Here is a 27594-nt window from a genome sequence, read left to right as displayed (position 1 = left end):
TTTTAAAAATTCAATACATGCAAATCAAATAGTTGGAAACTATGGAGGGGAAATAAACACACAGACAACTGAGACGTTTTTAATTTAGAAAAAGAACGTATATGTGTTTATTATACACAGCTTCGAATAACAGCTGAAGAAAACAATTGTCTGTGATTTGGCGAACTGGCACCACATATATAAATATATATAGTGACGCACACTAGCTTATCATAGGCTTAACATGAGAATTACTTAGGTACATATGTTCTTCAAGCTTCTCTGGACTGTAATGGTCATATAAAGGAAACCATCTAAACAATAATAACTCGATTAAATGCTGGTATTCCAACCACCGGATGAACCTGGCTGAAAAGAAATTAATTTGGATACATCAAACAACAAACAAGAAACTGATTTTTACCTGATTAAAACTAAATACATTTGCAATATTACCGGGAATGTCATCCTTTTTTTTTAGAAAAAAAAGGTGTCGAGATGCCATTGTCCATCTAAGTTTAGCCTTTTTGTTTGAAGAATTCGCACTCTTACAAAGTAAGGATTAAGCGATATTGTTGGAGACCATAAAGCGTACATAGATGGCCCTGCGATCGAATTCCGATCTTTGCAGAGGATGATATGAGCAATGAAGACAGTAAATGAATGCTTTTACTGCTGCAGTAACACAGAATTTGCTTATTTTTTGAAGGCAAAGTAATCACCAGTTGGGTCTTCCAGCCAAGGATAATTCTGAGGACATTCTGAGCAGGTGTGAAGTCGAACGGTTTCTCCTGGTAGTTCTCGGGTGGTCAATGGACAGGCATTAGGTAGCGAACAGTAAGCTTGACCTTTTACCTCGCATTTCTCTTTCCAAGGAGCAAATTCACGAATTTGAGGCAATTCGGTTGGTTGTTGCATCCATTGTAGAACTTGAGTCATGGTGACAAAGTAGATATCATTCTTGTCCAAAACCTCATCCATCCATTGAATCAAAGCATCCAGGAATTCTTGGTTGAGTTTCAGCCATCCTGCGTGGAAATAAAGACCAAGCGGGGCTCGATTTGTTTTATAGTGCCTATCGAGATTATGGTTAAGGAAATTATAGAACTGCTCTCCAGTCAGCAAGTTGCTGCAACTGTCAACCATAGCACATCCAGCAAGCTCTTCATCAAAGGTAGGATCTTCTCGTCTATCCAATTCATTCATCACCATTTCCCACACTGCATGAGATCTTGTAGGACAATTTTGACCATTACCGTGACATTTATGAGGCATACGGAAATATAGGGTATATGGCCATAGGGGTGGGTTATTAAGAGGAGCTGTAATTGTGGAATCATAAAGAAATGCTTGCTCTTCCATCATAAAAAACTGGTTGTTACCGCCTACACGCAAATATGGCGCCCGTACTCCGACTACAGAGTTATCTGTGATGTTGGAAAACCTTTCGATGATCAAGCGAACACCTGCCATCTCCTTGGCCCACGCTTCCACACTGGATTCACTCCAATATTTTTCATCATTACGATGCCTGAAAAATAAAAAAAAAGGGAAATCATTCCAGACAATTCAATAGCCATATAATTTCTTTGATGTACATAGTTTTCTATAAATTAATGATCATTCTAATGTTCGTTCTTCTTTCAACGTTGAAAGGAGAACGAACTTGAGGCTAGTTTATTGTCTATTGACTTAGTGTGTTTTTCAGCAGGTTTGCCTATTTTGAGAGATCATAAAATGGAAGAGGATCAAATTTATCAGATTTTTCAATTCTGCGAATCATAATATTGATGTGCAAGTTACATAAAGTGAAGGAATTAAATTATTTTAATTAATTATTTTAGAAAGTTAAAATTATAATTTAAATTTAATTATTTAATTTTAATTTAATAATTTTGAAATTATTAAATTATCATTGCTGAACAAAATTATCAGCAACTATTTTGGTTTTCGGTAGAATTTTTTTAAGTTTCTCATTTAGAGAAGCACAGCATTTCTAGACATGTTTCTGAAATAAGTGTCCAAAATTTCTGAGATACACTGAAAAGTGAATTAAAATCTGGGATCAGAGCAAACATAAATAACAATAATTCTGTATGAATATATTTTCTGGAATAATAGTTTCTGTCCGTTAAAACTCATTTAATATCAGAGATGAATCCCAGCCTGCCTTTCCAAGATAAAACTGTTTACTCACTTTCTGCATGCCTTAAAAACCGGAATTGTGCACAAAAGTAGTGTTCGGTTGCTTATCCGAATGGACAAATTCAAGAATTCGAAGTTTGTTATTGTCTAAGAGGTGCGCATTTTTTTTTACTTAAAAAAAAAAGAACAAACTCCACATGACATCATTAAGGAATGAATTTCCCTCATAAAAGTTCCTCTGCCCTAGACGGAATTTGAACCACACCTAGTTTCAAATTCCATCTAGGACCCAGGAATTTTTATGAGTGATTTTATCTGGATGTGAGTTAGCTTATGCGGTGGAGGTTTGGTTTCCTTTTTAGAAACGATTTTTCATCCGTAAAAACAAGAATTGTAAGTCGAAGATGTCGGAAGTCGAAAATCAATATATGGACCATAAGGACATATTAACTTGCCTAAATACTAAAATGGATGCTAATATGTAGGTCTGTTTTATCATATTTTGAACTAATTTTACTCTTTATGAATAGTAAAATTATGCAATGTACAAATTATAAAATTACTGTGCTGTAATAAATAACGAAACAAAAGTGCACAGCACTCCTGTGCACTTAACCAGCGAAATAATCAGCTGGAAACAAGTGAAACAAAAGCTGTTCTTCTAAGTTCCTGCTTTATTAACGGGACCATTCATCGGAGGAGGCTACACAATCAACAACAAATTCTTCAAATTCAGGAATTGCAACAGAGTTCTGAGGATGGTTCACTAGATGCACAAGTCTCTTGTGAAAGATCTAGACTTATCTCTGCGGTAAGATGACAGCAGTAGTGGACTTCTTTAAAAATATATAATATGCATCCAACTTCGTGTGCACAGTTTACATTTTCTTTCTTTCTGTGCGTGCGTGCGTGCGTGCGTGTGTGTGTGTGTGTGTGTGTGTGTGTGTGTGTGTGTGTGTGTGTGTGTGTGTGTGTGTTAGAGTTTCTTTCTTCAAATAACAGAATTGCCTAATTAACAGGGGTAAATATCTCAATTAATAAGGCAATTCTATTTTCGCGCTTTAAAACTCGGATTCTTTTTTCTTGTTTTTTCTTCTCTCTTCTTTCTTTCTTCTTCAATTTTATGTGCTTCTAGCTTTATAAATTCTTCATTTGAGAACTCTTCTACATTTTCCAGCAACTACTCCCATATCTTCATCAACCTCTATCTCCAATTCTTTAGCTAGTAGAATTTGTCACACTACTCTCCTAGATGGCTCTAAGAACTAGTAGGAACTTTTTAAAATACAGAAGAAAATAATAATTGTTTAATTTAATTTAATTTAATTTTTATTTATTCAGTGCAGTATTTTAATAGTTTTTATGGAGTTCACTTCTTGCGGTATTTCTAGTGGACTGGAATACATCAATCACGGTGCGTGGTACAAAGCGAAAATAGGAACTGTCACATGCTATGTAGATGCATATTTAATGTAAAGGCACTGGCTCATTGGTCCGACGCAAAAATTACTAGCGGTGAAGAGGAGTAGAGGAATAAATTTAGCGATTTTCCCTTAGGATATGTTTGCCCTAGACGTTCCCGTGTTTATAGATACTCTTCTTTGTTATGTATTCTCTGGGCGAACTATTGACCCTTTTCCTCGAAACGTTAATATTTGATATAATTGTTTGGGCAAAATTATTATTCTTTTTTTTTAACAGAGTAATTTCAAATAAAGCATTTGATAGTACAACGGTTAAGACCTTCCATTCGATCTTTCAATGAATAAATGATGAATCCTCGAAAAATGCATTAATGATATTGGTGTCGTGCACGCATAACTAAAAATGCAATATATTGCGCTTATCTCATCACGCAAGAGAATAAAGTTTTGTTGATGGCGATTCTTTTCTTTTTATATTTTTATTATTTTTATTTTTCATTTTTTCAGCATATGCTAGGCAAAGTTTCAGTTGATTATGATTTTAAATGAAATTTATCGTAAATTTGCACATTTCATTCCTTGTAACGATCTTCTCGCAATGTTTACTTCAAACATCACGTGACATTTCTAAACCTATAATTTGTAAACATAATTTTAATTGCATAGAAAAATTCCAAGCTAATAATTAATAACTATCATTTTGAATTATGAAAAAAAAAGAAAAGAAATATTATATTTAAGAATAAAATAAATTAGTTATTAACGCTATTTATTTATTTATGAAATATTTAATGACTTGGGATAATTCATTATTATGCACTGCACATCAAGCAATCAAATGCAATCTTGCAAAATAACAATAAAAGGCAGAAAGGGTTATATGGTACTTACGTGATGGAATGAGCTGCAATTTCGTGACCTTTGCGGTGAAGTTCTTGTACAGCAGAATAATTAGTATATTTATGAGACACGAAAAAAGTGCCCTTGACCTGACAACCGTTAGGATTGTTTCTACCTTCTCGGAAGATTCGTTCGTATACTTCGATGTTATTGTTATTAACTGCGTCATCAAAGCTGATGGTCACCATCTGAGGAATGCTATTGGGATCTAATTTACCTGGGACTTGGGTACCATCGGGAGAGCAAAAGCAATCAGGAAGTGCACATTGGCTTTGATCACAAGGGGGCGCTCTGTTAGGATCTTTGTCAACAGCTGAAACAAAAAAGTGCAATGATTACACAATATTTTTGCTTAAATTTTAAGTTATAATGATAGCTGTAGATAACTAATAATCAAATCGGTACTGGTTATAATAGAAAATAAACTACACTCAAAAATAAAATATACATTTATTTATAAATTATCTACAAGTAGTATCGTCTGCAGGTTCATTCACCTCTTCAATTCTCAAGAGAAATGCGCTTTCTTTTGTCCCACTCAGTTCCTGGATCTCCATACTGCAGAGTTTTCTGGGCATGGCAGTTCTTCCACTGCTCATATTCAACAGACATTTTAATACTCGTTTGCCTCGTTCTTCACCTTCTTGATCAGTCTTCTTTTGGTGTAGAGCTCATGAAGGCCAAAATGCATTGTTTCATTGCACATACGAGTACTTATGGTGCATCGCCAAGTCAACGTGGGTTCGGGTAACCACTGAGAAGCACTACAGTAGACTGCAGGTGGTTGATTGTCTTATTCGCTTATGAACTCTAATCCTTACATGCTCGACTAAATCACTTTAGATTTCGGGTCGGACAACAAACTGCCTCGTGGGTGTGCTACAACAATTTCGTATCTCGACTCCGGCTAACCAGTACCCTACTCCATCGCAGGAACGCCTTCCTTAATAACCCCCATCCTACGCAAATTTTCAAATAGGTCGACCGAGCAATCATTCTACAATTTTTCTTACAAGGATTACCCATTTTCCGGTAGTAAGTTACACCACCATTATAAATTTGATTATAGTCGCCGACGATATGAACTATTTTCTGTGCGTTTTTTCAACCGGATAAAAGTCGATCTTTGGTGCAGGTTAACCGAGTGGACTTATAGCCTGTCTGCTTAAACAGAGAGAGTATTAGTTCGAACCCCTCTTTGGTATAGATGCTTCTGAATACCTTTAGATTGGAGATGAATTTCTTCTCTAGCATAGACCAGCATGGCTGCGTTCTTATTGATGGAGAAGAAATTCATCTCCCACCTGAAAGTATTCAGAAGCATCTATACCAAAGAGGGGTTCCAGATTATCTAATTATTAGCACTCAAGATAATAATCTACAATAGGTTTGCAACCCTTTGTGAGAGAATAAAAAGAAAATAGTTCATAGAGTTTTAACTCCTCAACTCAAAAACAATCCACATAAAACGCTCATGACTACATATGAACGAATACTAACTTATTTGTGCGCATCGTACAAATAAATACCAGTTGAAACGAGTTTTTCATTCCATGAAACAGACAATATTAGCTGAAGAATTCATAAAGAGGATAAAGAATAAACTGGCCTTTAGCATTAATTAATTTTCAGGTAATTGTAGCATACTCAGTTACGTCTACCACGTTATAGCAATGCCCTGAATTGCGCCGATTACAAAGGTAGAGAGAGTGCGTATAGACTGAAAAAAAAAAAAATACTCCCAAAGGGTATGTTTTTTCTACCACCTACTTCCTTTGAAACGATTTTTTTAAAATTATTATTTCGAACATCCCCATTGGTGTATGTTTCTTTCCAATTAAAATCTGTTCTAGTTTCGTCTCTTATTCCAGCCCAGTCTATATGATAATTATCCCCACTTCCTTTACCTTCTTTTTTTCATATCTCTCAATTCTAACTAACCATTACTGGTTTCATGCATTTTAGTGAGTTTTTTTTTTTTTATTTAATCTAACAATTTTAGCTTGATCATATCTTTAAAGTAAATTCCATCAATAAAAGAAATTCTGAAAATAATAACGTCACGATAAACATGACTGATATCAATTGAAGTGCTATGTGTCAGTGAAGAACTTCAGAACTTCGCATTAGTACCAGTTATACTTGATTTAGGAGTTGGGAAAAAGTTATTGCTGCCTAGTTGAAATCTATTACAGATGTTTAGTCCTCCATTTTTGTTTATCAATAATTATTTTTAACTTGAAATAGTTTTGCTATTTTTTTTATTAAATTAATATCAGTGGTGTATTTCTCGTTCGGTAGATATATTTTATTATTTTCGAACATCCACATTGATGTATGTTTCCAATCCTCGTCTTCGTAGCTCAGTATAAATAACCATTGATTTGAAAGATCTGGGTTCGACTTCCTTCTAGGACACAAAGCAGGTCAAACAATGGTGGAGTTGTTAGTGTCATTTCGTATCTTTCTAAGCTATAAAAATTTTCTATGTCGTCCGAGCAAATGATCATAGCTGCCTGCCAAGTTTTTTTTTTTTCTACTACCTCAAATTTTTTCTTAAAATCTTTCTTTGGAAGGCAATGAATCTTTTCAACTGAAGGTGAATTAGTCGGACTCATACAGGAGATAGAGTTTTTCTTGCCGAAAACTTTACCTGGTTTGTCTGATGAAAGCCGTTTACATTACTGAAAACAGGCAGACCGACCAGAAGAACACACACCGTTTATAGTCATGATAAGCCACTAATACAAAGGAAAGATCGATGGGATGGGAAGTCTGCACCATCATTTAAGAACGTTTTGCATTAAATAAGTGCCTGCACCTCGGTAAGTATTCCTTCCCGTTTTTTCTCTTTGTGGTTATTATATGTTCTTGATGAACATTAATGTGATATTAAGAAATATTGATATTATTTGGCAATGCTTTTAAAAACAAATAGAAACTTTTACTTACTACATGCGTTTTCATCAGAACCATCTGCACAATCTGGATTTCCATCACAGAATTTTTCTTTCTCAATACAATCTCTGGTTCCACAAGCCAATTTGCCACTTTCACAGATAGGTTCATCGGTCGCAAAAATGGGAGTTGCCAGTCGTGGCTCTGAAAAAGAACAGTTACATATACTATATTACTAATATTATTATTATTATTATTATTATTATTATTATTATTAAGAAAGACCTCCAGGGAGTCAGGAACTCGTCTAAGGAGACCATACTATTCGCACCAGCTGTCATTCCTGTTCTTGAATTCATTCACGAACAGTGGCTGCTCGTGGCGTGAAATTATGGGGTTGCCGCAACTTTCGAAATATACATACACACTGTAAGTACAGTGTATACGTGTTTGGATAAAATACCAAAATTATGGTAAAAATTAAAAAAAAAATTAAACATGAAAAAATATTTATTTTCTATAAAATGATACAGTTTGGTATAATTCAAAATTACTTAAAAATAAAATCTATTATCATAACCCCAATAATGTTCTGAAATAAAAACTATAACAAATGTTATGTCTTTCATTGTAATGTCCAAATATTTAAAGAGACTGTGTAAACAGGATAAGCACTACAAACTACTACAAACTGCATATAAACAACAACAGTGGAAATGCGCGACCCACAGTGCCGCATTACGCTAATATCTCGTATCTCACTATGACGTGCATATGCTTGCGCTGTAGCAATATGACACTGTGGTAAACACAGTCCTTCCAGCGTCCTAGGCCCTAAGTGCTACAAGATGGATTTTTATTATATTTTATAGAAAATAAGAGAATTGTATAGGATTGTTGATGATGAAATTAAATATTACAAGCAAATATAAATAAATTAATAAATATATTTATATATCGAGAAAAATTGGGGATGCTGCAGTTCCGTAGTGCCTATACACGAGCCGCCCCTGTTCACGAATGATATATAATCATTCTAGGAATCGCCAACTGCTGATAAATGAATTAACATAAGAGGGAAGGAGGAAAAACTAAAACGGACATTTTCCGATATAAGAATAATTAAGTAATTAAAAAAGCTTTCTGGTAATTAATTTGTTCATTTACTTTTATGTCTCTCCTCTCTCTCTCTCTCTCTCTTGGGAGAAATGTTGTTTGTTAGTATAATTAGGAAACTTATCTAATTACTCGTAGAAACCAAATAGTGAAGCACTATGAGAGTTATACACGTTATATGGCTGGCAAGCACACTAATTGCTACTAATTGTAACAGGAAGTAAGGCGTAACCAGGAAGCACGAATCATTGCAGTAAAGGGAACACACCCCACTCCGGAATTCTTTAAACTTGGGTGAAGGAGGAAATATAGAATCGTTGTTATGTTATTGTTCTTAAACCAAACACCAACTAGTGAATAGCCCGGATATCATCCAATATTATCTTTGCACTTATTAAATAACATTCGCGGATGTGCCGCTTCATTCCTCGAAATGAGATGTCCACACGTTGAAGTATGACAGTTACGGTTGGTGAAATTGCATTTTAACGCTGCTTTGTTGTAAATTAAAGAGGATGACTGATCGAAACAAAAGAATTTAAATGACACGCACGTATACAGCTCAAAGAGATTGACTCCGTTTTGCAAGAAGAAAGGATAATAACGTAAGAACAATCTTCAGTTCAATCTGGACAGTATGTAATTAAAAAATAGAAAAACTGAAGATAGAAAGGGAGAAATGAAATTAAGCGAAAAAATTGTTTCTTTATTTTTTTTTCCCTATGCTTTCCTCTGCAGTATATTTTAAAAGTGAAATCGCAAATGTTTCTTATTTATAGGAACTGAAGTTCCTTGTGTCAAAAGTTAGCGTACGGTGGAAATCCACCAATCATCATAAAGCTCAGTCAATTTCTCATGAAAATCATTACATCGTAGAAAGGCAACGTCTCTACAAGCAATTAAACAATCTCTCTCTCTCTGTTCTAAACTATTTCAACTATTTTATTTGGTTCAATGGATCAATGACAAAAACTGACCTATTGCAGACATTGCTAAGTAGTCAACAGTCATAAGCCCTTCGCAATGCATTAGAAGGTAATAACGTTTCCCTGTTTAGAGCTGCTGAAGTGTTTTTTTCTTTTAAGGATCGGTTCACAATCCCATCATATTTCACTGCGATGTTGAAAGAGAAAATATATATCCGTTTCGCAACTTCATCAATCAAAGGTGAATGATTTATCATCCCATAGATATTTCCAATTTATATTCGAAAGAAAAGTTTTAACATTATTGTAAAATGTTTTTGTCAGCGACAGATGTAATCAAGTACAGTACTACAATAAGATATTTATAGTAGTAAATCACTTGATGCATTCGACTGAAGAGACCTGAGTTAAAATTCTGTTGAGAACCCAAGAATTTTAGGCTTATTCAAAAGAGGTTATGTCACCTAGTTAGTGGTTTGTTTAGAATTAAGGTCAATGCTGTAACTACAGTATTAACCTTCCCACAAAGCTCTCAGATTGACCGCTTCCTTTCAGTCCTTTTACAGTTTTCTTTGGTATTCTTTTAACTGCTTTGATTGGGCGTACTAAGCTCTGACTTCCCGGCAATTCAGAGTTTCATGCAAAAGAACGAAAGCTCAAAAGAAGGAAGTAACACCTCGGAACCTTAATTGCCTTAATACTAATCCAACCAACTAGCTACTTGCAATGACTTTTGGAGAGGATTTTATTTATTTTCAAATCAACTAAAGAGTTCGATTGAGCATTCCAAATGAGTGAAATTCCCATTCATGACTTGAGAACTGATATACGACTTTTTCAGTTGAAGTTAGTTGTTGCATACGAAGGTAACAAGATCCCTCCTCCATCACCCCCGGAAAAACATACGATGAGATTTAAACCCATAGTCTGTTGGTTGACTACCGGATGTCTTTAAGTGGTAGATTAATTTTCATTATCCAGTGTGCATTCTGCTTACTAAAGGTCTGAAGTGACTGGGTTAAAAAAAGAGCTAAAAGTTAGATGAGATTCTCATTAAAAATAATTTTAAAAAATAGATAAATGTACATCCACATAAGAAAACTTAGCACTCCATTGCATGTTCCTGAACATATCTAGAGTTCACGAAATTGTAACGTCATCGATTAACAATCAAAATGATTTTTTAAAGAAAAAAAACTTTCTTAAAGTCATAATGAGAAGTAAAATGTCTTTTATGACTGCAAATGTTTACGACGGTTAGACAATGTAGTATTTTGTTCATGCTGCATCAGTACCCTCTGAGCTTCTGAATGTTGCCATCACTTTCAAAAATATGTCGGACATGAAACTGTTGATTAAGAATTTAGCATGCTTGATACAAAACCTTAGACGTTTCACTCAAGAATTATGATTGGGTTGGAATATTGGCTCATCACCGAAACTCTAATATAAAACAACTGTGGAAACACAAGGACCAGCCTAATATCTTCAAAATAAATAAATAAACGAATAATATATAAAGTAATTAATAAAGTACCACAATAAAATTTTACTTGATGCCATCAAAGAAAAAAACATCAAGGGAAAAGTAAAACTTATCCCCTCTTCCCCTGCAAGTCATTCAAAGATTTCGTCACTGTTGGGAAATACTAACTGGAAGATCTATTTAATAGTCTTGATCTGACTTTTAGTGATTTCCACGAAATATTTGAATCCGCTTCTCAATTGTGTACATGATTAATGATCCCATCTCAGACTTGAATATGTCAGTTTAATTTAAATAGATTGCAACAGAAAAATCAGGTTAAAACAAGCCGAAGAGCAATTGGAACATTCGCTGTTGTCTACAGTCATGGGATAACTTGTTGAATATCGCATATGTTTTCAATACAATTCTTAAAATCAACTTTTTATGCGTAAGGGGCCCAGTTGGGAACATTCTAGTGGTGTCCCTAATCTAAATTAACTATATAATAGCATATATCATGAATGCATGCTATCAAACGATATTAAAATTTAAAATTTTTAATAATATATTTACTGATTGTAAACGATAGAACTCTCATTAACTCTCACTGCGCATGTCCTGAAAACCTGACATTTTTATGATCAAATCATAACAAACGAAAATTTTCTTTTCTTTTTTTTTTTTTTTATGAAACCGGTTTTTCTTGAAGTATTTCGAGAAATGCCAAGTGGATTTATATAAGTAATTCAAAGATAAATAAATAAATGTTTTTTTTTTAATTTATTATATCATTTTCATTATAGCATTATTATTATTCAGCGAAGTTAAAACAAAAAGTAAGGATTTCGTTATTTTTTAATCAGCAGAAATTGAATCCAAGAATGTATTTTTGTAATAACACTTTCTACTGAATATATTTACCAACAGAAATGCCAGTCATGATGAAGCTTCCTTAGGCTCAAAATATTTCTAGTTAATTTCTACTAACTTAACACTTCGGGTGGATAAAACATCCGAATAAACATAAATATTTTATCCCCTAAAATAACAAAAAAAATAGCTTTGAAATGTAAGTCATTTCAAAAGTATAAATGACTTTTATGCGAATTTATTTACATCTGTTTAGATATTTAATATATTCATTCTGGACACGAGATAATTTATCATGATTAGGAAAACAGAGTTTGCAATTTTATTTATTTATTATTATTATTTTTGCAAACATGTTATATATAAATAACATGATATGACATTCAAATTACAATATTATGAAATAGGGTTTTGTATACTTTATTTTTATTTTCACATTTTTTTTTTTGATGATATTTTTATTTTTATTTTCTCAAACAGGTGGAGCAACTGTTGTTTCTCGTTTTGCCCATTTACGACAGATAAACAAATAATAAATGCCTTGAACAGGAAAATCAGTTAGAAAGCTCCACTAATTATATCGTAACATTAATAACCTTCAGCCCAAATACAGGAATATAACCAGTCACAGCACTTTAAATCCGCTTTCAGTAAAAACTAGAGCAGGAAATAACCTCCAATAATAATATAAGATAATACCGAAAATCTAAAATTTTATAATTAGGCCCATAAATTCACGGAAACTAACAGTACATTTTAAATGTAATATTACATTTAATGGTACATTTTAAACTGAGCTTAAAATATTAGTTTATTATGTATTGCAATGATGTTATATTTCTTATAATTTTTTTATATAAATGTATTGTGAATTGAAGTGATGACGGCTGTGGCATGCTTTCATATTTTCATTTATAAGAAACACCTTGATACTTGCCCTTTTCAATGCATCATCATTATTATTATTATTATTACTTGGCCATCTCCTCGGAGTTCCAAGACTCATCGCTGGAGGTCATTGCTAACCATTATTCACACAATGCCTGTCACTCTTCTGCTTAAACATACTCCCTGACAAGCATTCAAAACAATCTCTGGCAATTTATTCTATTGTTCTTTAGAATCTCTTTAGAAACTTATATGTCTCTATTATATCTCCTTGTTCTTTCTTTTATCCACTAAATTTTTTAGCCTACAATACTTTCCATCTATCCTATATGGTTCTCTCCATAGGCCTAACATCATCTTGATCACTCCCATCTGAATCCTCTCCACCTTCCTTATCAATAAATCTAGGTGACGAAATATTATACTACTAGTTGTTCAGATGTGTAGGTATCAAAGCGTTATAAAGAGGAATAATAACTTCCTTATTTATTTGTCAGTGCACTTTTCAATATCCAAAAGTGATCCTGTCCACCATCATTCCCAAATCCTTGCCTCATCAGCTAGCGGTGCAATCCCATCAATATAATAAATAGATTGTAGTTTTCTTAGTCCAAAGTGCATAATTTGACAGTTGACACTAGATTGAAACAACAACAATGATCCTTTGGCCAGCATACAGTTTATTCGGGTCATCCTTCAACATCTCTCTAACTTTTATTTGCTATTGCTTTCCCTAGGCAAACAACTGAATATTACACTTCAAATAATCTCCACTATGATTAAGATAAAAATTAAGCCAAGAACAGAGTCTCACCACTGATCATATACCTTCTCTTTGATTCTACTCAACCCTACGCTGCCTTACTCTTTGATGTCTCGGTGTCAGTCGTTCTTTTTTACCAGGTTGTTCATGTAATCACGAATTGAAGTAAAACAATTATTTTTTATAAATAACATCATTATATATGATGGAATGTTGTAAATTAAAGTTAAATATAAAAAAAATTATGGAACGTTGTATTCGCGTACAATCAATTGTTATTGATGAAAATTCAGTGCATTATTTCCGTATGAGTTACGATACATTGCGTACTATGATGACCATCGATTGTAATGTTGTAATGAATGTTTAATTATATAGGATGTTCGTAGTTAATTTTAATTTTTAATTAAAATTAACTACTGTTAGTGAGCTAATGAGTTTTTTAATTATATATATATATATATATTCCCCCCCCCCTAGCCAATAACTTTTTTGATAGCTTGAAAAAAAAAAGTTTTAAACATGGAACTTTTTTTTTCAATTTAACTGACTTCAATGCATATCTATTTGGCTATTAATTTCAATATTTAATTTGTTATTTTTGTTATAAATCATGATGAATTGCTAAAATGTATCATTAGTTCTGTCATTATTGTATCATCTATTGTATTGTTGTATCATCGTGTCATCTTCAATTTTCATTATTGAAGATGATGCGGCCTTCAGGCTTCCAATAAACGGGCTCGTGACCTCACACCAGACGTTGAAATTCATCTGCCATCTAGTTAGATGAATGTTATGATCTTATATTCATTATTATTCAGATGACTATATTTCTGTGTCTCAATAAAGAAATTGGGAAAACAAATAAAGTAGTAAATTTAGAAGCGGGAATGGTTGGTAGTTGAATATCAGCCATGTACGTGATTTCATTAGTTGTTTTAGGAATTCTCAAAATAATCAGATTTTTAATTATTTACATAATTGTATTACTTTATTATTTAATACTTTTATTAAATTGATGTGTTAATCAATTATATAGTATTAATTGAAATATGAAATACGATCGTTAGTAGACGCGTCAATGAATTTCAACCACCTAATAACAAACAAGGAGGATATTCTAATATAACTTGCGCTTCGAAATGCGAACATTGTGCTGATGCGTTAAATTTCCAATAGATGGCATTAGTTATATTTTTCTAGCTGGCAGAGCCGAAAACAGATATGCCAATGACCAAAACAAAGTCAGCTTAGTGGATGAAAGATTTTAATTCATTATTATCTATTCTGTTCGTTTCATTTAAATATTAACATGATTTATATAATTATGAATACACAAATCCTAGCATTATTATACACATAATAAGGACGCTAACTACTTCAAACTCCGAATTAGCTATTTATTTGTTTTTTAACCTAATTATTCTTATACATGCCGAAAGTAAGGATATCGCAATGCATATGATTTGAGTGACGCAAAGATAAGTTTTGCCTTCAAAGAGGACAACTGGCCATGGCCTCTTGGTAGCTTGCGAGACTAGATACCAGAACCAGTGGGTCCGTGACCTGCCATTTAGTTCAATATGTAGCTAGCTATATTCATGAGAATGCTGTTTTTTAGCCACACACACACACACACACACACACACACACACACACACACACACACACACACACACACACACACACACACACACACACACTGTTTTGTTTTCAATGTTTCAGTCTTCATAATTTTACTATTTGTAATACGACTATTTATAAAATACGCCAATATATGTGATTTCTTATTAAACAATTTTTATTATTATTAAAAAATAATAATAATAATTATTATTATTATTTCTGGGGAGAGAATACTTTACTGTAAAGGCTATAATTTTTTTTTCCCTAGTACTGAATTGTGAACTTTTTTAGGGTTATGTTGGAATAATGCGACTCCTTTACGATTATCTTTAAAAGTAATTTTTCTTTATAAATTTTTAATAAATGACGGTCCATACGCTAATGAAGTATGTGCAATTTAGGCTGCATTGAAATACAGTGCTGGCAATACTTATTTAAACATGCTGAACGTAATCAAGTTGTGCTATTTCAAAATGAATCTTGACTGTGGGTTTCTACTTGAGAATAAAATGCGATATTACACCTGAACATGTGGCAAGAAAATAAAAGCTCTTAAGTACTTTTTTTTTTCTGTTTTAATTTAGAATCTATATGGTGAAACTGTCTCAATGACACATCCAATATATACAGCAATATTCTCTTAAAAGCGTTTCCAAAACGTTTCCAAGATTCCGTATTTTTTGTCTGCTATGTTTAGAAATCATCTCATTTAAAAGTGCAGTCTTAAATGCTTAATATGTACCGTATAATACTTATAATCAAAATTTGAATATATTATTCCCTCTACACTCGATATTCTTATTTATTTTCTGATATTTCAAATCATCACAGAGGGCACCACTTTACATAGCATTAGAAAATAACCCGATTTTGTAAAACACGTATAAAGTAGCGCCCTCTAAAGCAATCGCATATTTTATGTTACAACTGCGTAAATCTAATATTGCTGTCGACTGCAATTGAATCATGAAATATACGTAGGCTAACTTATAATTTACTAAACAGTTGAAGTTCAGCTAAGAATCATCGAATATTGCCATTGACGAATTGTTCGCTAGGTGGACCGTGTAAGCTGATTTCTTAATAATATATTTAAAAAAAAAAAAAAAACTATTTTAAAGTAAATAATCAAGAGTGGTTGAAAAGTAAACTTTGCATATCCCAATGTAATCAGGAAATTTATGTAATCATTCATTCTTGAGGGAAGTGTTGCTAATATTTCAAGATTATCAATTAATTTTATATGAAACGTTTTACACTTTATTTAAAATTAATTAATTAATATTAAAATGCTTAAACAATAAACATTGATTCTTTTAATATTTATTTATCTTAAAAAGAATGAAGAAGGGCATTTTAAAACACGAAATGTTGATAATAATCAGAAATTCTTACGTTCGAGCTGCTGACAATTTTTGACATTGGCTTTCCAATCACATGTTTGTTTTACGATATCAAACGCTAATCCTGAAGGACATCGAAGAGCTAGTAAGCCTTGCACAGAACACCTCACTACATCTCGACAATCCTCATCTGCTGTGAGTCGAAAATATTCACTAGGTGACCTTCCTTTGCATAATTCGGCATCGTTCTGTGTATCTGCATTTGCTTGTCTCTTTACAACGGACACTCCAAGTGCTGTAGAAAAGGTAAAAAAATAGTTCATTATTGTCAGTCAAAACAGATTTTCTGTAATATTATCATGGTTTGTTAAATTTTGTACCGATCAATCACTGTTCATCTGTACCCAAATTTATCTTATTGCTAATTTATAAATAAAAGGAATTAGTTTTTCCTTCATGTCACACTTATTGCAGGTTTTTTTTATGGAACTTTATGTAAATATATAAAGTTTGAATTGAGATATTTAAAAAGACGTTTCTATTTTTCATACTTCAGTAATTGCAGAATTACTTGATACTTGCGATTTTATATCATATTTCAAAATCAGCCTATAAATAAATAATTTAATTCTATTTGTATCTAGCAGTTTTTAGATTTTTTAAGAGAGTTAAGATTATTAAAATACGTCGGAATGTTGCCTATGTGATCTTATAAAACTTTCTAAATAAAATAAAAAATAATGTGTTTGACCTTTTGGTAATATAATATAGCTATAAACATATCTTCCATTTCCGTCGCAAAAGATCATTTTGTGATAGGAGATAAAGGGTGATTTGGTGCTTTAGGGATGCCTGTTGATAACCCTAAAGTGAGAAATCATTTAATAATATTCCCTAAACATTTTGTAAACACACATACGTAACGTCTCTATAGTCATGTTCCGAAGAGTGATTCGTTCTCTTTGATGGTATTTACCAAAGTAAAGATCTATAAGAATTTTAAAGGAACGACATTTTAATGATTTTCATATGGAGTTTCTCTCTCTCTCTCTCTCTAAGAAACACTACTTTCTCTCTCAACCAAGGGAAAAGTGTTTTCCCTGCAACCGAGGAAACAGTGTGGTTTGCCCTTGGTCATCCAGAATGTTAATTGATGCTGGATCTTATATTTCTTTAGAAATATAAGCTCCACCTTTCAAAGGCACCGAATACTTGCTTATAACACCCCTGAAATTCTTAAAAGTCCAGAATGCATGTTATTATTCGCTGGTAATAGAAATTTAATGTGATAAAAAAAGTTATTTTATTTAATGTTCATTGCAAAGACGGTATACATTTGTTTCTTTATTCGATCCTATGGTTTACATTTTATTCCCTCGAGTCAAATGCTTATTAAAATATATTAATTACAATTAATTTTAAATAAAATCACCATAAAGTAAAAGCATCCTCATCTTCTTCCTAAAGACCGGATCTAAAATTTGTTAGACCTATCAAGTTCAATAGTTTGGTTAAAATGATTCAACTTGATATTAATGATTTATATTAAAAATGCTCTGGAAACTACCCCTGCTGTTTCATTATTTCTTCCAGTTTTTTTTTAAAGTACCTGTCATTAAAACATAGCATTGAGGCCACATTTATCTGGTGTTCGAAAACATTAAGATCAAATCACGAAAGATATTATAGCAATCAAAACATTTCTTTAAAAAAAACAGAAACTAAGCGTGTATTAAAAAAATAGAACGTAGTCGTAAAATGGGTCACTGTATTTTTGTTTATCGTACTTCATAAATCTTGAACAATGCTGGCTATAATTCCCTATTGGTGATCTATAGATTGATATAACCTACTAAGTCATTAAAATTTAAAAAAGTGCCACAAAAAAACAATAATTTTCTATAAGGTGCGTGATAAAACATCCCACGGAATTCAAGCAAATAATAGATCTAAAATATATCGGAACCGGCACGTAAAAATTTACACTAGCCTCGTAAATGCAGGAAATTGGAAAGATAAAGAGTAACATATCACAGCATTATGTTTGGATATCCTACAAAGATCATTAACTTTTTCGCAGACTAGCAAAGCTTAATAGCATCAATAGACTGAAAACATCATGAGGAGACATGCGTTCTACTCTATTTACTTTCTGATAGTTAAACTTACTTAATGGTTCAGTGGTTCTCGCTCTGCCGATTAACTCAAGGAGATTATAGCCCCATGAGCCTATTATCCCAAATCTGTTAAAACACTGGTTTCCAAATAATTTTCACTCCCTGAATAGATCTAATAAAATGATATTTTATGACACTTGCTGTCAATGTTAACTGTATGTGGAGCATGCGAGTTTTATTTTGTTGTCTAAATTGAGAGTAATTAGAGTAATATATAAATTGTTTAAATTCTAAAGAAAGGTATTTCTATAGCAAGATGCGATTTCAAAACGTAAAGCACAATAAAACTATAACACAAGGCAACTGTTGTGTTTTAGTTTTCTCAAATTAAAGATTTCCTCAAATTCCAGTTTTTGATGAGATCCTTGGTAATTCTGCGTGTCATGTCCTCGTCTTACATCCATCCATCTTTCTGAGCCTCCTTCTTGGCCATATCATTTTCATAACCATTTCGAGCACTTTTTTGCCTACTTCAGCTCAATCTGTTGTTGTCTCACATGCCCATACCACCTTATTCTAATTTTCCTTAATTCTGGCAATTTCTTCACTCTTCAATGTTCACATCCATGCATAAGAATCGGACTAATCACTTTTGAATATTTTTCTTGTTCTTCATAGACAGCCTTCTGTCACATATCATTGCTGGTTTTATTAGTTTTATTGCTGGAATCATTTTCTTCTTGATATCTCCCTCTCTATGTATAATACACCCAAGAAGATTTCTCTGTTGTAGTTAATGGTTGTTTATTCTTAATCATATCATCAAACGTGAGAGTTTCTTCAAACATGTTTCTTCAAACATTTGTTCTGTTTCTTCTACAAACATCTTTCTCCACTTTTCAAGTGCTCATTTTAATTCCAAATATATTATTTCCAAATGACACGATACACCATGATACAAGCCAGCGTACTCATGGTACAATTCCTCAGTTTATCCAGAATTATAACAAAATAAAAGAAAAGAAAACTAAATGGGTTCAATGCTGATCCCATTTGGATTTGCAATTCATTTTGATGTTGTCACTCTCCCCACTGACTTTATTAATTACATTTCAATAAATATCACGAATAAGTTTTATATAACAATAATATAGGAGATTGTTTCTCTCCTAATTCGCTAGATTAATTCTTGTGACACTCTATCACATGATTTCTGTATTTATATGAAAATAATATATGGGCGTTTTTCTTTTTTCTTACTTTTCAAGCAATTTTCTTAAATCAAAAATGACATCTGTTGAATCTTTTCATTCTGATGCATATTTAATTTCTCTTCTATTTACTTCTGGTAGTTCAATGGGTAATAGTGATTTCATTTAGTTAGGAATTCCTGGGTTGAAATCTTGTCTAGGACACGAAGAACCTTTAAAAGTTTTTTAACTGAAGGTAAGTTAGCCCGATCTGATAATGAGGTGGCGCTGTTTTCCTTCCGAATACTTGTATTTTGATTTTTCATCCCACGAAACAAAGCAAACGGTCAGAAGAACATATGCGATTAACTCACATACTGGCTTCATAGCCTTCGTTCTTCAGCCATAATATCAAACAGTGCAACCCAATCCAGCCTCCTTGGGTGCTATTCCTGGTGGAGTTTAAATGAGAAGTACGTTTCTACCATGTACGCCGTGTTCAGTAAGAAAAAAAAAAATTTTTTTCCCTTTCTTTTCGTTTAATATTATTTTAAGTGAAACTTATTTGATTCTCTAATACACTGATATCTCAATAAATCAATATAAGAATTATGGTAGTGGATGGTACTGCTGTTGGATTATGGGAAAATCAACTAAAACTAAGAGGTCCTTTTTACAAATTTTACCGATGAGCAGAAAGCAATAACCACAGTCACGTACGTATATGTCTAGTAAAGCGGTCATTTAACAAAATATCAAGCCGGTTCGAATATTTGCATTAGGCATGATCATTGTCGAATTCAGTTGAGAGGGATATTAAAAACTTGCCACCTCCCCCCTACCAAACATGTTCAGACAGATGTTTAATTCCCTTGATTCGAGTTTTTATCCCATCAACAGACTCGTAACTAGAATTCTTGTCATTCCAGTTTCTCACAATTTTTGTCATACTTTTAGCTTTCATTTTATTGTTTCAGTGGAGGACGGACAGATTCATTTAGAAGAGTGTTATAAGTTTGATGTCTTATACAATTTTATAACTTAGGCAGAGCAAACAATATAATTTACTGCATTGCAATTTTCTGAATTAGAAACAATTTACCTTAAATTCTGAACCTATTTCAATAACAAACGACTTAACTAATATCTGAAATTTATGTTTAAAAAATTCTTTCAGAATAACCTTTAAGACTTTTTACAAAACTTTTTTCTTTCATTTAAAAATAAAAAAGAGATCTCTGTTTTGTATTTCTGCTACTCTTTACCATTTATTGCTTTTCACCGAATAAAATGCGTCTTCTTTCCTGGCATTAAAATTCTGAATGCATTTTTTTTTTTTTAATATTTCAAATAAATAAAAAAAGCCAAACTCCTAGACAGATAGCCAGACATAAGGTCAACGGTAGATAATCGAGCCCTCTCAAAATGCCATGGCAGTCATTAACAGGTGTAAGTGAACCAGTAATTGAAATATTTCTGTACGGGGACCAAAAGAGTGATGAGTCTACCAGCGTAATCCATTCTCGTTACACACCCAGCTGTCTGTGGACCAGAGTGAGAAATAAGAGGGTTGTGCTTAACGAGAGAGACTGGTTACGACTGCCCAAAGGGAAAAGGTCGTTGCTTAGAGAATGTTAGCAGATGGATAGATTACACTTACTGAAAATTTAATGATTGTCATTGTTCATTGTGTTCAACACAATGAATGATTAATTATGTGGAAAACTAATTACGTTGATTAATTATTTTGGATGTTGATGTCAAAGAAATTTGAATAGTTTAGTTTCAGAACTGCGCGAAACATTCTCACTACGCTGAGTGTTTTGTAGTGAATTAATCTTGTCTTGTTTAACACTTTTATCCTGCTAAGAAGTTTTTATTTACATGTGAAATTCTTTTGATGAGACACCAATTTTATTGTTGAAGCAAAATACGTAGATTCTTCCTAGTTCAGTGGGTATCGATGATGCCTTTTGTTTGGAAAGACTTGAGTTCCAATCCCGTGTAGGACGAGTAGAACGTTTATCGACTTTTCAAGTGAAGGTGAGCTAGCCCATTTTATCTGGAGGTGGAAGGGTTTCCCTCCCGAAAAGTTGAGTTTTTCATTGTCCGAAACAGGCAAAATAAATAAATAAATTTACAGACAATGTAACATTAACAGTCATAATGAAGTTTCTAAGATGCTAAATTACTTGGCCGTGAGAAGCCACTTCAAAAATGATGAAATGAAAATAATAATAAGCTTTATAATAATAATAAAATGATGATTCTTAACTGAATCCCGTATGCTTAACAATTATGATCGAATCTATTTAGGCGATTCCTGATCGGGATTTGATGTCAAAGGTCGATGGTTCTGTAATAAGCGCTCAGTTAATATGTCTGTCTTTACTCGGAGCACTTCGGTATTCCTCCATACGAACAAAAACCGTACATAAAATAACTTAGAATATGTACTTATAAATAATAATAATAAACCGCGATTATTTGCAGATCGAATTTACAATTAATCAGAGATTGTTATTCGGTTTTTTTTTTTTACTCAATTTCAGTTGAAAGTAGTTAAAACTAAGGTTGAAACTCAAACCCATTCCAGATTTCCTGACTAAATAGTGTACTAGGTTATCTGGGATCACATACTCGTAGCGCTTATAAATGGAAATAAATAAATCCTCCTCACGACTTTTACTTTCCAAAGCCAGATAGATAGCATTCTTTTTGTTTGTTTGTTTGGTCCTAACGTTTTGAAAATTAGTTGGCAGCAATTCTCCACTTTTCACCATTGGTGCAGAGCTTCATCACCTACGCCTACCGCAGCAATGCACCCAATCTCGCTCAGTGCACTACGGCAATGAGCTAAGTAAGATACAGTTTTCTCAGTCCTAACCTGCTATTTAGGTATATGCATGTATTGGTTATTGAATTGGTGGAACCTACTTTTATTTCAGGAGGCAAAACTCTACATGTTCGTACCAAAGATCGTATAAATTCTGAAGTTTACAACAACTTTCTCCAATTGGTGATCAGATCAAACCTTACATCTCTCTTCTGTATATATACATTGCTGCGAATGCGACGCAGACAGTTAACAAGTGAAGCTAGTTTTTTTGTTTTTTGTAATTTCTCTCTCTCTCTCTCTCTCTCTCTTTTCTCTTCTTCTTCTTCATCACCGTCCATCCCGTTTCTATTGTTTATCGCTTTCAGTTCTAAAAAACAACGAATCATTTTATGATTAGCTGAAACAAACCTGCTTCGTTCACATATTTTGAAAGGAATGCAGTTTCCCTAGACTTAAACAAGAAGAAGGAGAATCCGGTATTCGAAATTTTCCCGAGTAATTTCTTTTCTTAGCTAGTTTGCATTTTGCACACGCAACCCAGTCAAAGTGAGGCCAATGGCTGTGACCTATGGTAGCGAATGCTCTTCCTTGAGCTACCAGAACCACAACACACCTATAAGAATACATAATTGGGAGTAGAATAACTGCATCGTGTGGAGTTTGTACAGACCATCAAGCCGAAATAGGACAAGGGACCCTTGCAGTGATAAACCAGTGGGATAGAGAAATGTCGACACTGCAAGAAAGAGAAAGAAGGACAGAGGCTGTCTAAGAAACCGGACATACAGCTAACGGAATGTTGTAAACCAGTCTTTCCTGTTCTTTGGGCAAAGCAAGGGAAAAGTGGGGCAACCACATATATTTGTAAGCCGTTTTTGTTTTTGTTTCTTTTCTTAGCTCACTAGTTACGTCACAAGAGTTCGCGTGCAGGCAGCAAATGCACACATGCATACACAAGCTTCGATGCAGAAACTCGACAATCGCTGTCGGTGTCTCTCCGCGAGCAACAGAGGGTAACTAACCCAATTACCTTGTTTCGTAGGAAATATTGAGGGACGTTGACATGCGTTCTTTTTTTCTTTAAGCCAGTGGTGGCTCGCTTTAGACGTTCGCTAGAAAAAAAGCATGGTGGTGGTGGGTTGAGCGTAAACTACGGTTATTCTATGTTAAGTTCATACAGAAAGTAAAATTAGTTCAAGAGAAATAGTAAGTTGAGAGCTGAAATAAGAAAAATAGAGGCTGAAAATATCAACTTAGTTATCAGAATATTCAGCCAAAGAAAGTTGAGGGCTTTATGATTACCGAAAAACGCTGCGGATTTTCGACACCCGTCTTTTTGGATCTTGATATCCGTTTTTACCGCAAAGATTTTTTCTGACTGATCACTTTTAAAAGTATTTTATCAGTAAACTATAAAGTAAACGTAGAAGAAAGTGAAAAATGATATAAAAACTATTTTATGCTAGCCAGACTTTTTACATTATGCATAATATTTACAGAATGCAGTAAGCATCGAACCACTTCAGTCATTATATAACTACAGACGTTTCCTCAAAGGGCTTCAAGTACTTCAGAACTTTTCAAAAACGGAGAGGTTAATTTTGAATAATATTTGACAAACAACGTTATTAAAGAGGGTAACTCAAAAGAATCCATGCGAAGTTGAGTGGATTGTTTTGAGTTCAAGTAACTATTTTGAGATATAACTATTACGTAGCACGCATTGCAGTTCTGTGTTGACTGCCTATCTTTCTATTTTCTGTTTCTTTATGCCATTTCAAGTTTCTGGTACCCGAATCCGATTTAATTCAGATTCGGGAATGATTATTCATCATCTTCATCATTCGCACTTACAGACTTCTACGTCCCACATCCTTGAGTTTCATAACCTTAATTTATTAGAATGGTGGCTTGCCTATTGAATATATTTTATCTAAATAAAAGTGTGTGTGTGTGTGTGTGTGTGTGTGTGTGTGTGTGTGTGTGTGTGTGTGTGTGTGTGTGTGCGTGCGTGCGTGCGTGCCATGACCGGTTTGACCAGTATCATATGGAAACCACTATTTCCATATGATACTGGTGATTATTGTTACAGCGTGCGACTTATCTTACTAATTGAGAAAATGAAAAAAATCTCAAATGAATAAAATGCATCTATGAATATCAAGTAACCATGGCAACAAGGAAACCTGATTGCATTTCAAATTGAGTAACAATGCTAGAGATGCACATGAAGTATATTTCAAAAATTATATTAACTAAGCTACCTTAGACTTCCAAGCGAGATTTTCATTTTTAAAAAAACGACCAGGAATTGTTGATTTTTAAAAAAAAAATATCAATTGAATGTCTGCAAGTTTATTACTGTCTTATAATGTGTAGTGAATGACCTGATTCTGATTTGTAATATTTCTCGAAAATGGTCCTGAAGGTTAATAATAATAGTAATAATAATATGAACGTATTGTGAAGACAATGTCTGACCATGCTGTTTTGTAACAGAGGAAGCTAACAATAGACATGTCATCATCGTGTACGTAATGTTTTAACAGGGCAAATATAAACTAGCAGGTCTGATACATGCAGTGCATCAATGCAGATATGAATAATGAGAAGTAGGTAACCAGGTCAACATAAAATGCATTTTACTGGACATGAGTCCACTGTTTCTTTCTCAATAAAGAAAGTCAACAATACAGAATTGTTCTGCTCAATTAAACAACATTAGGGAAGATGTGCATGTTCTTTAACTAGGAAAGTAAAATAACTAAATAAATAAAAGAATAGGAAGTTACTACACTCATTTAGGGATTTGATCAGCTAAGAAACTCGACTGTATGTAAAAAAAAGTTCTGCTTGACTTCAAAAAGGGGTAGTAGTAATTAATTACACTATTTCACTCTTTGTTTCTTGCGTGTTCATTTGAGTCGTTGGGTGATTAATATAACCGTAAAAAATTGCAGGCATTTCAGTTAATTCTATGCCATATACACGCTGATAGTCAGTGTTCATTGGATCCTTACACCCAGAAAGAGTTTTAACCATGCGATACTGTGTGTACCACAGAGAAAAAAAATCCCCAAACTTATATTAAAGACCCAATTACATGGACTAATGACACCATTGGATGGCTAAGAAAATCTGTATTTAGAAGTAGGACCTTCGTGGGAATTAACCTGAATATTCATTGGACCTTAATGTGCATGTAAGCGCCTGTGCTTCCGCTTAGAAGGACTGTCAAACCGAGTTTAACACGCTTTGTTTAGAATAATTAAAATGAATTAAAATTATCTGTTAAAATATAATGCTACTCTGATATACCATCAATTTCGTTTATTGAGAGATCTAATGCTTACTATGAAGAAAACTAATTGATAACCTTCACCATATAGCAATAAAATTCTCGCCAAATTCAAAAAATTACCACGTTAATTAATGGTACTGGCTGCCAGCTTAGAGAACATAATTTGAAAAAGTAATATTTTAAAGTGAATTTGTCTAATGGATGATAAATTTTAATTTAAATTACAGAGTTGCAATACGAGCAAGAATAGGCCATGATAACACCTAAGGCATGATGCCCCAGGAGCATTGGTGGAAATTTAAATATTACAATTTGACAAAGTAAAGCGCCTGTGGGAGGACTCTCCGCAACAGTGGCATACATAACGACTACCTGCTGTTTACCACAAACACCAGTGTGAAATCTAGGTGAAGTATTTGGCTCAAATTGCATCATGGCAATTTATTTTAAGACGGTGTAGGTTGGTAGGTAGTCACTTTATAAGTTCCGCTGGCCTCAAATATCTTAAAGTTACTAAAACCGAAATCACATTTAGTGATTGGTTGAAAATTACGATTTACTCTATCAGGCATGAATAATCAAGAATGATTCTTGATAGTTGCGACGATCCTGTAACACTTTATCCTCTCTTTGAGGTTTCACTCGAGTCTCTTCCTTGATGCGTTGACTCGCAATGCACAGTCATAGGCAATTTTTTTAAACTCATACTCATTTTCTTTGTGTATCCAAAGGGTCGACTATCTTCAGACATCATAGGTTATTCTTGCACCCTAAATCAAATAAACCAATCGAATCTAGTTTGTTCAACAAGCATCTTCTAGCATTCGTTAATTTATTTCAAGGAAGGCAAGCTATTTAAACATAAAAAGAGGATAAAACAAGTTCTGACCTTATCAGTTGGAAGAACAAGTTCTGAAAGTACCGGATTCTTATTAAAACTAGAAAGAAGTATTTGGGACGTTTAACCATCATCATCACCATTATATCTAGTTATCTCATTTACAGTTGCTCAGCAAAAAAAAAAAAAAAAAAAAAAAAAAAGTGGCACGTAAATGCAAATTACCTCATTTTTCGTTATTCAGAAATCTTAAACCTTAACAATCAAATTATAAGTTCAATAATTATCAGAATGATATATGCTTAATATTATTTCTTAGTTGCACATTCGTAGCGGTAATTTTTATCATCTTATTTTACTAATTGAAAGGGAAAAAAATAAGCAAGCATTTACTAAGAGAGGATAATAATGCAATGAAACGTAAATGGATCTCTAAACAAATGATACGAAGGACAGGATGTTAGGAAAGGATAGAAAAGATAAACATACAGAAAGATATCCTCAAAGCGTAACAGCTTGAATGATGTATTTAGACTCATTTCTTGTTAGCGCTCTTTTCCACCGGGAAAACTTTTTGGAATCTGGATTATTTCATTAAATAACGAATTTAAATGGACAGAAAATAAATAAATAAATAAAATAGAAACAACGGGATGGCATCGCTTAATTATATAAGATTTTCCTCTTATTCAATAATAATATCATTTTAACAGCTGGAAGCACTAATTTTGTTTACGGCAATTAATTCAACTCAATAACAGAAATAATACTTCACGTCTAATAACCACAACAATATTTTTTTTCTACATTAGATCGAACGTCTAAGGTCACCTACCATGAGATGCCAGAGTTGCCAATATCACCACCAGTCCCAGCGACTTCATTCTCTCTGTTTCTCTCGCACAACTAAAAGGTAAACGGAAAAACTGTTGGTGAACGCTTATATACGGCGGCCCTATA

General features: G+C 33.3%; 1 protein-coding gene across 1 annotated transcript; it reads right to left on the bottom strand.

Annotated features, from left to right (window-relative positions):
- Nucleotides 1-243: 243 nt before the first annotated feature.
- On the bottom strand, nucleotides 244-27594 carry LOC150097809 (chitin deacetylase 1-like). The gene is made up of 5 exons (XM_090407198.1): nucleotides 27470-27594; nucleotides 16402-16644; nucleotides 7401-7550; nucleotides 4440-4761; nucleotides 244-1510 (listed from the first exon to the last, which is right to left on the bottom strand). The coding sequence occupies exons 1-5, from the start codon at nucleotides 27516-27518 to the stop codon at nucleotides 676-678; spliced, it is 1599 nt and encodes a 532-aa protein (XP_090263324.1). The 5' UTR covers nucleotides 27519-27594; the 3' UTR covers nucleotides 244-675.

This window comes from Typopeltis vanoorti, chromosome 17, assembly GCF_054136105.1.
Source record: "Typopeltis vanoorti isolate ZY-2024b chromosome 17, IOZ_Tvanoo_1.0, whole genome shotgun sequence".
NCBI classification, from domain to species: domain Eukaryota; kingdom Metazoa; phylum Arthropoda; class Arachnida; order Uropygi; family Thelyphonidae; genus Typopeltis; species Typopeltis vanoorti.
Note: the sequence above shows the minus strand (reverse complement) of the source record. Positions and strands in the feature narration are given on the sequence as shown.

Coding starts and splice junctions, on each gene's coding strand:
- LOC150097809 (XM_090407198.1), bottom strand. CDS start 27,518: ATGAAGTCGCTGGGACTGGTGGTGATATTGGCAACTCTGGCATCTCAT. Junction 4,762..7,400: donor TTCTGATGAAAACGCATGTA/GTAAGTAAAAGT, acceptor TTTTTGTTTCAG/CTGTTGACAAAGATCCTAAC. Junction 1,511..4,439: donor ATTGCAGCTCATTCCATCAC/GTAAGTACCATA, acceptor TTTATTTTTCAG/GCATCGTAATGATGAAAAAT.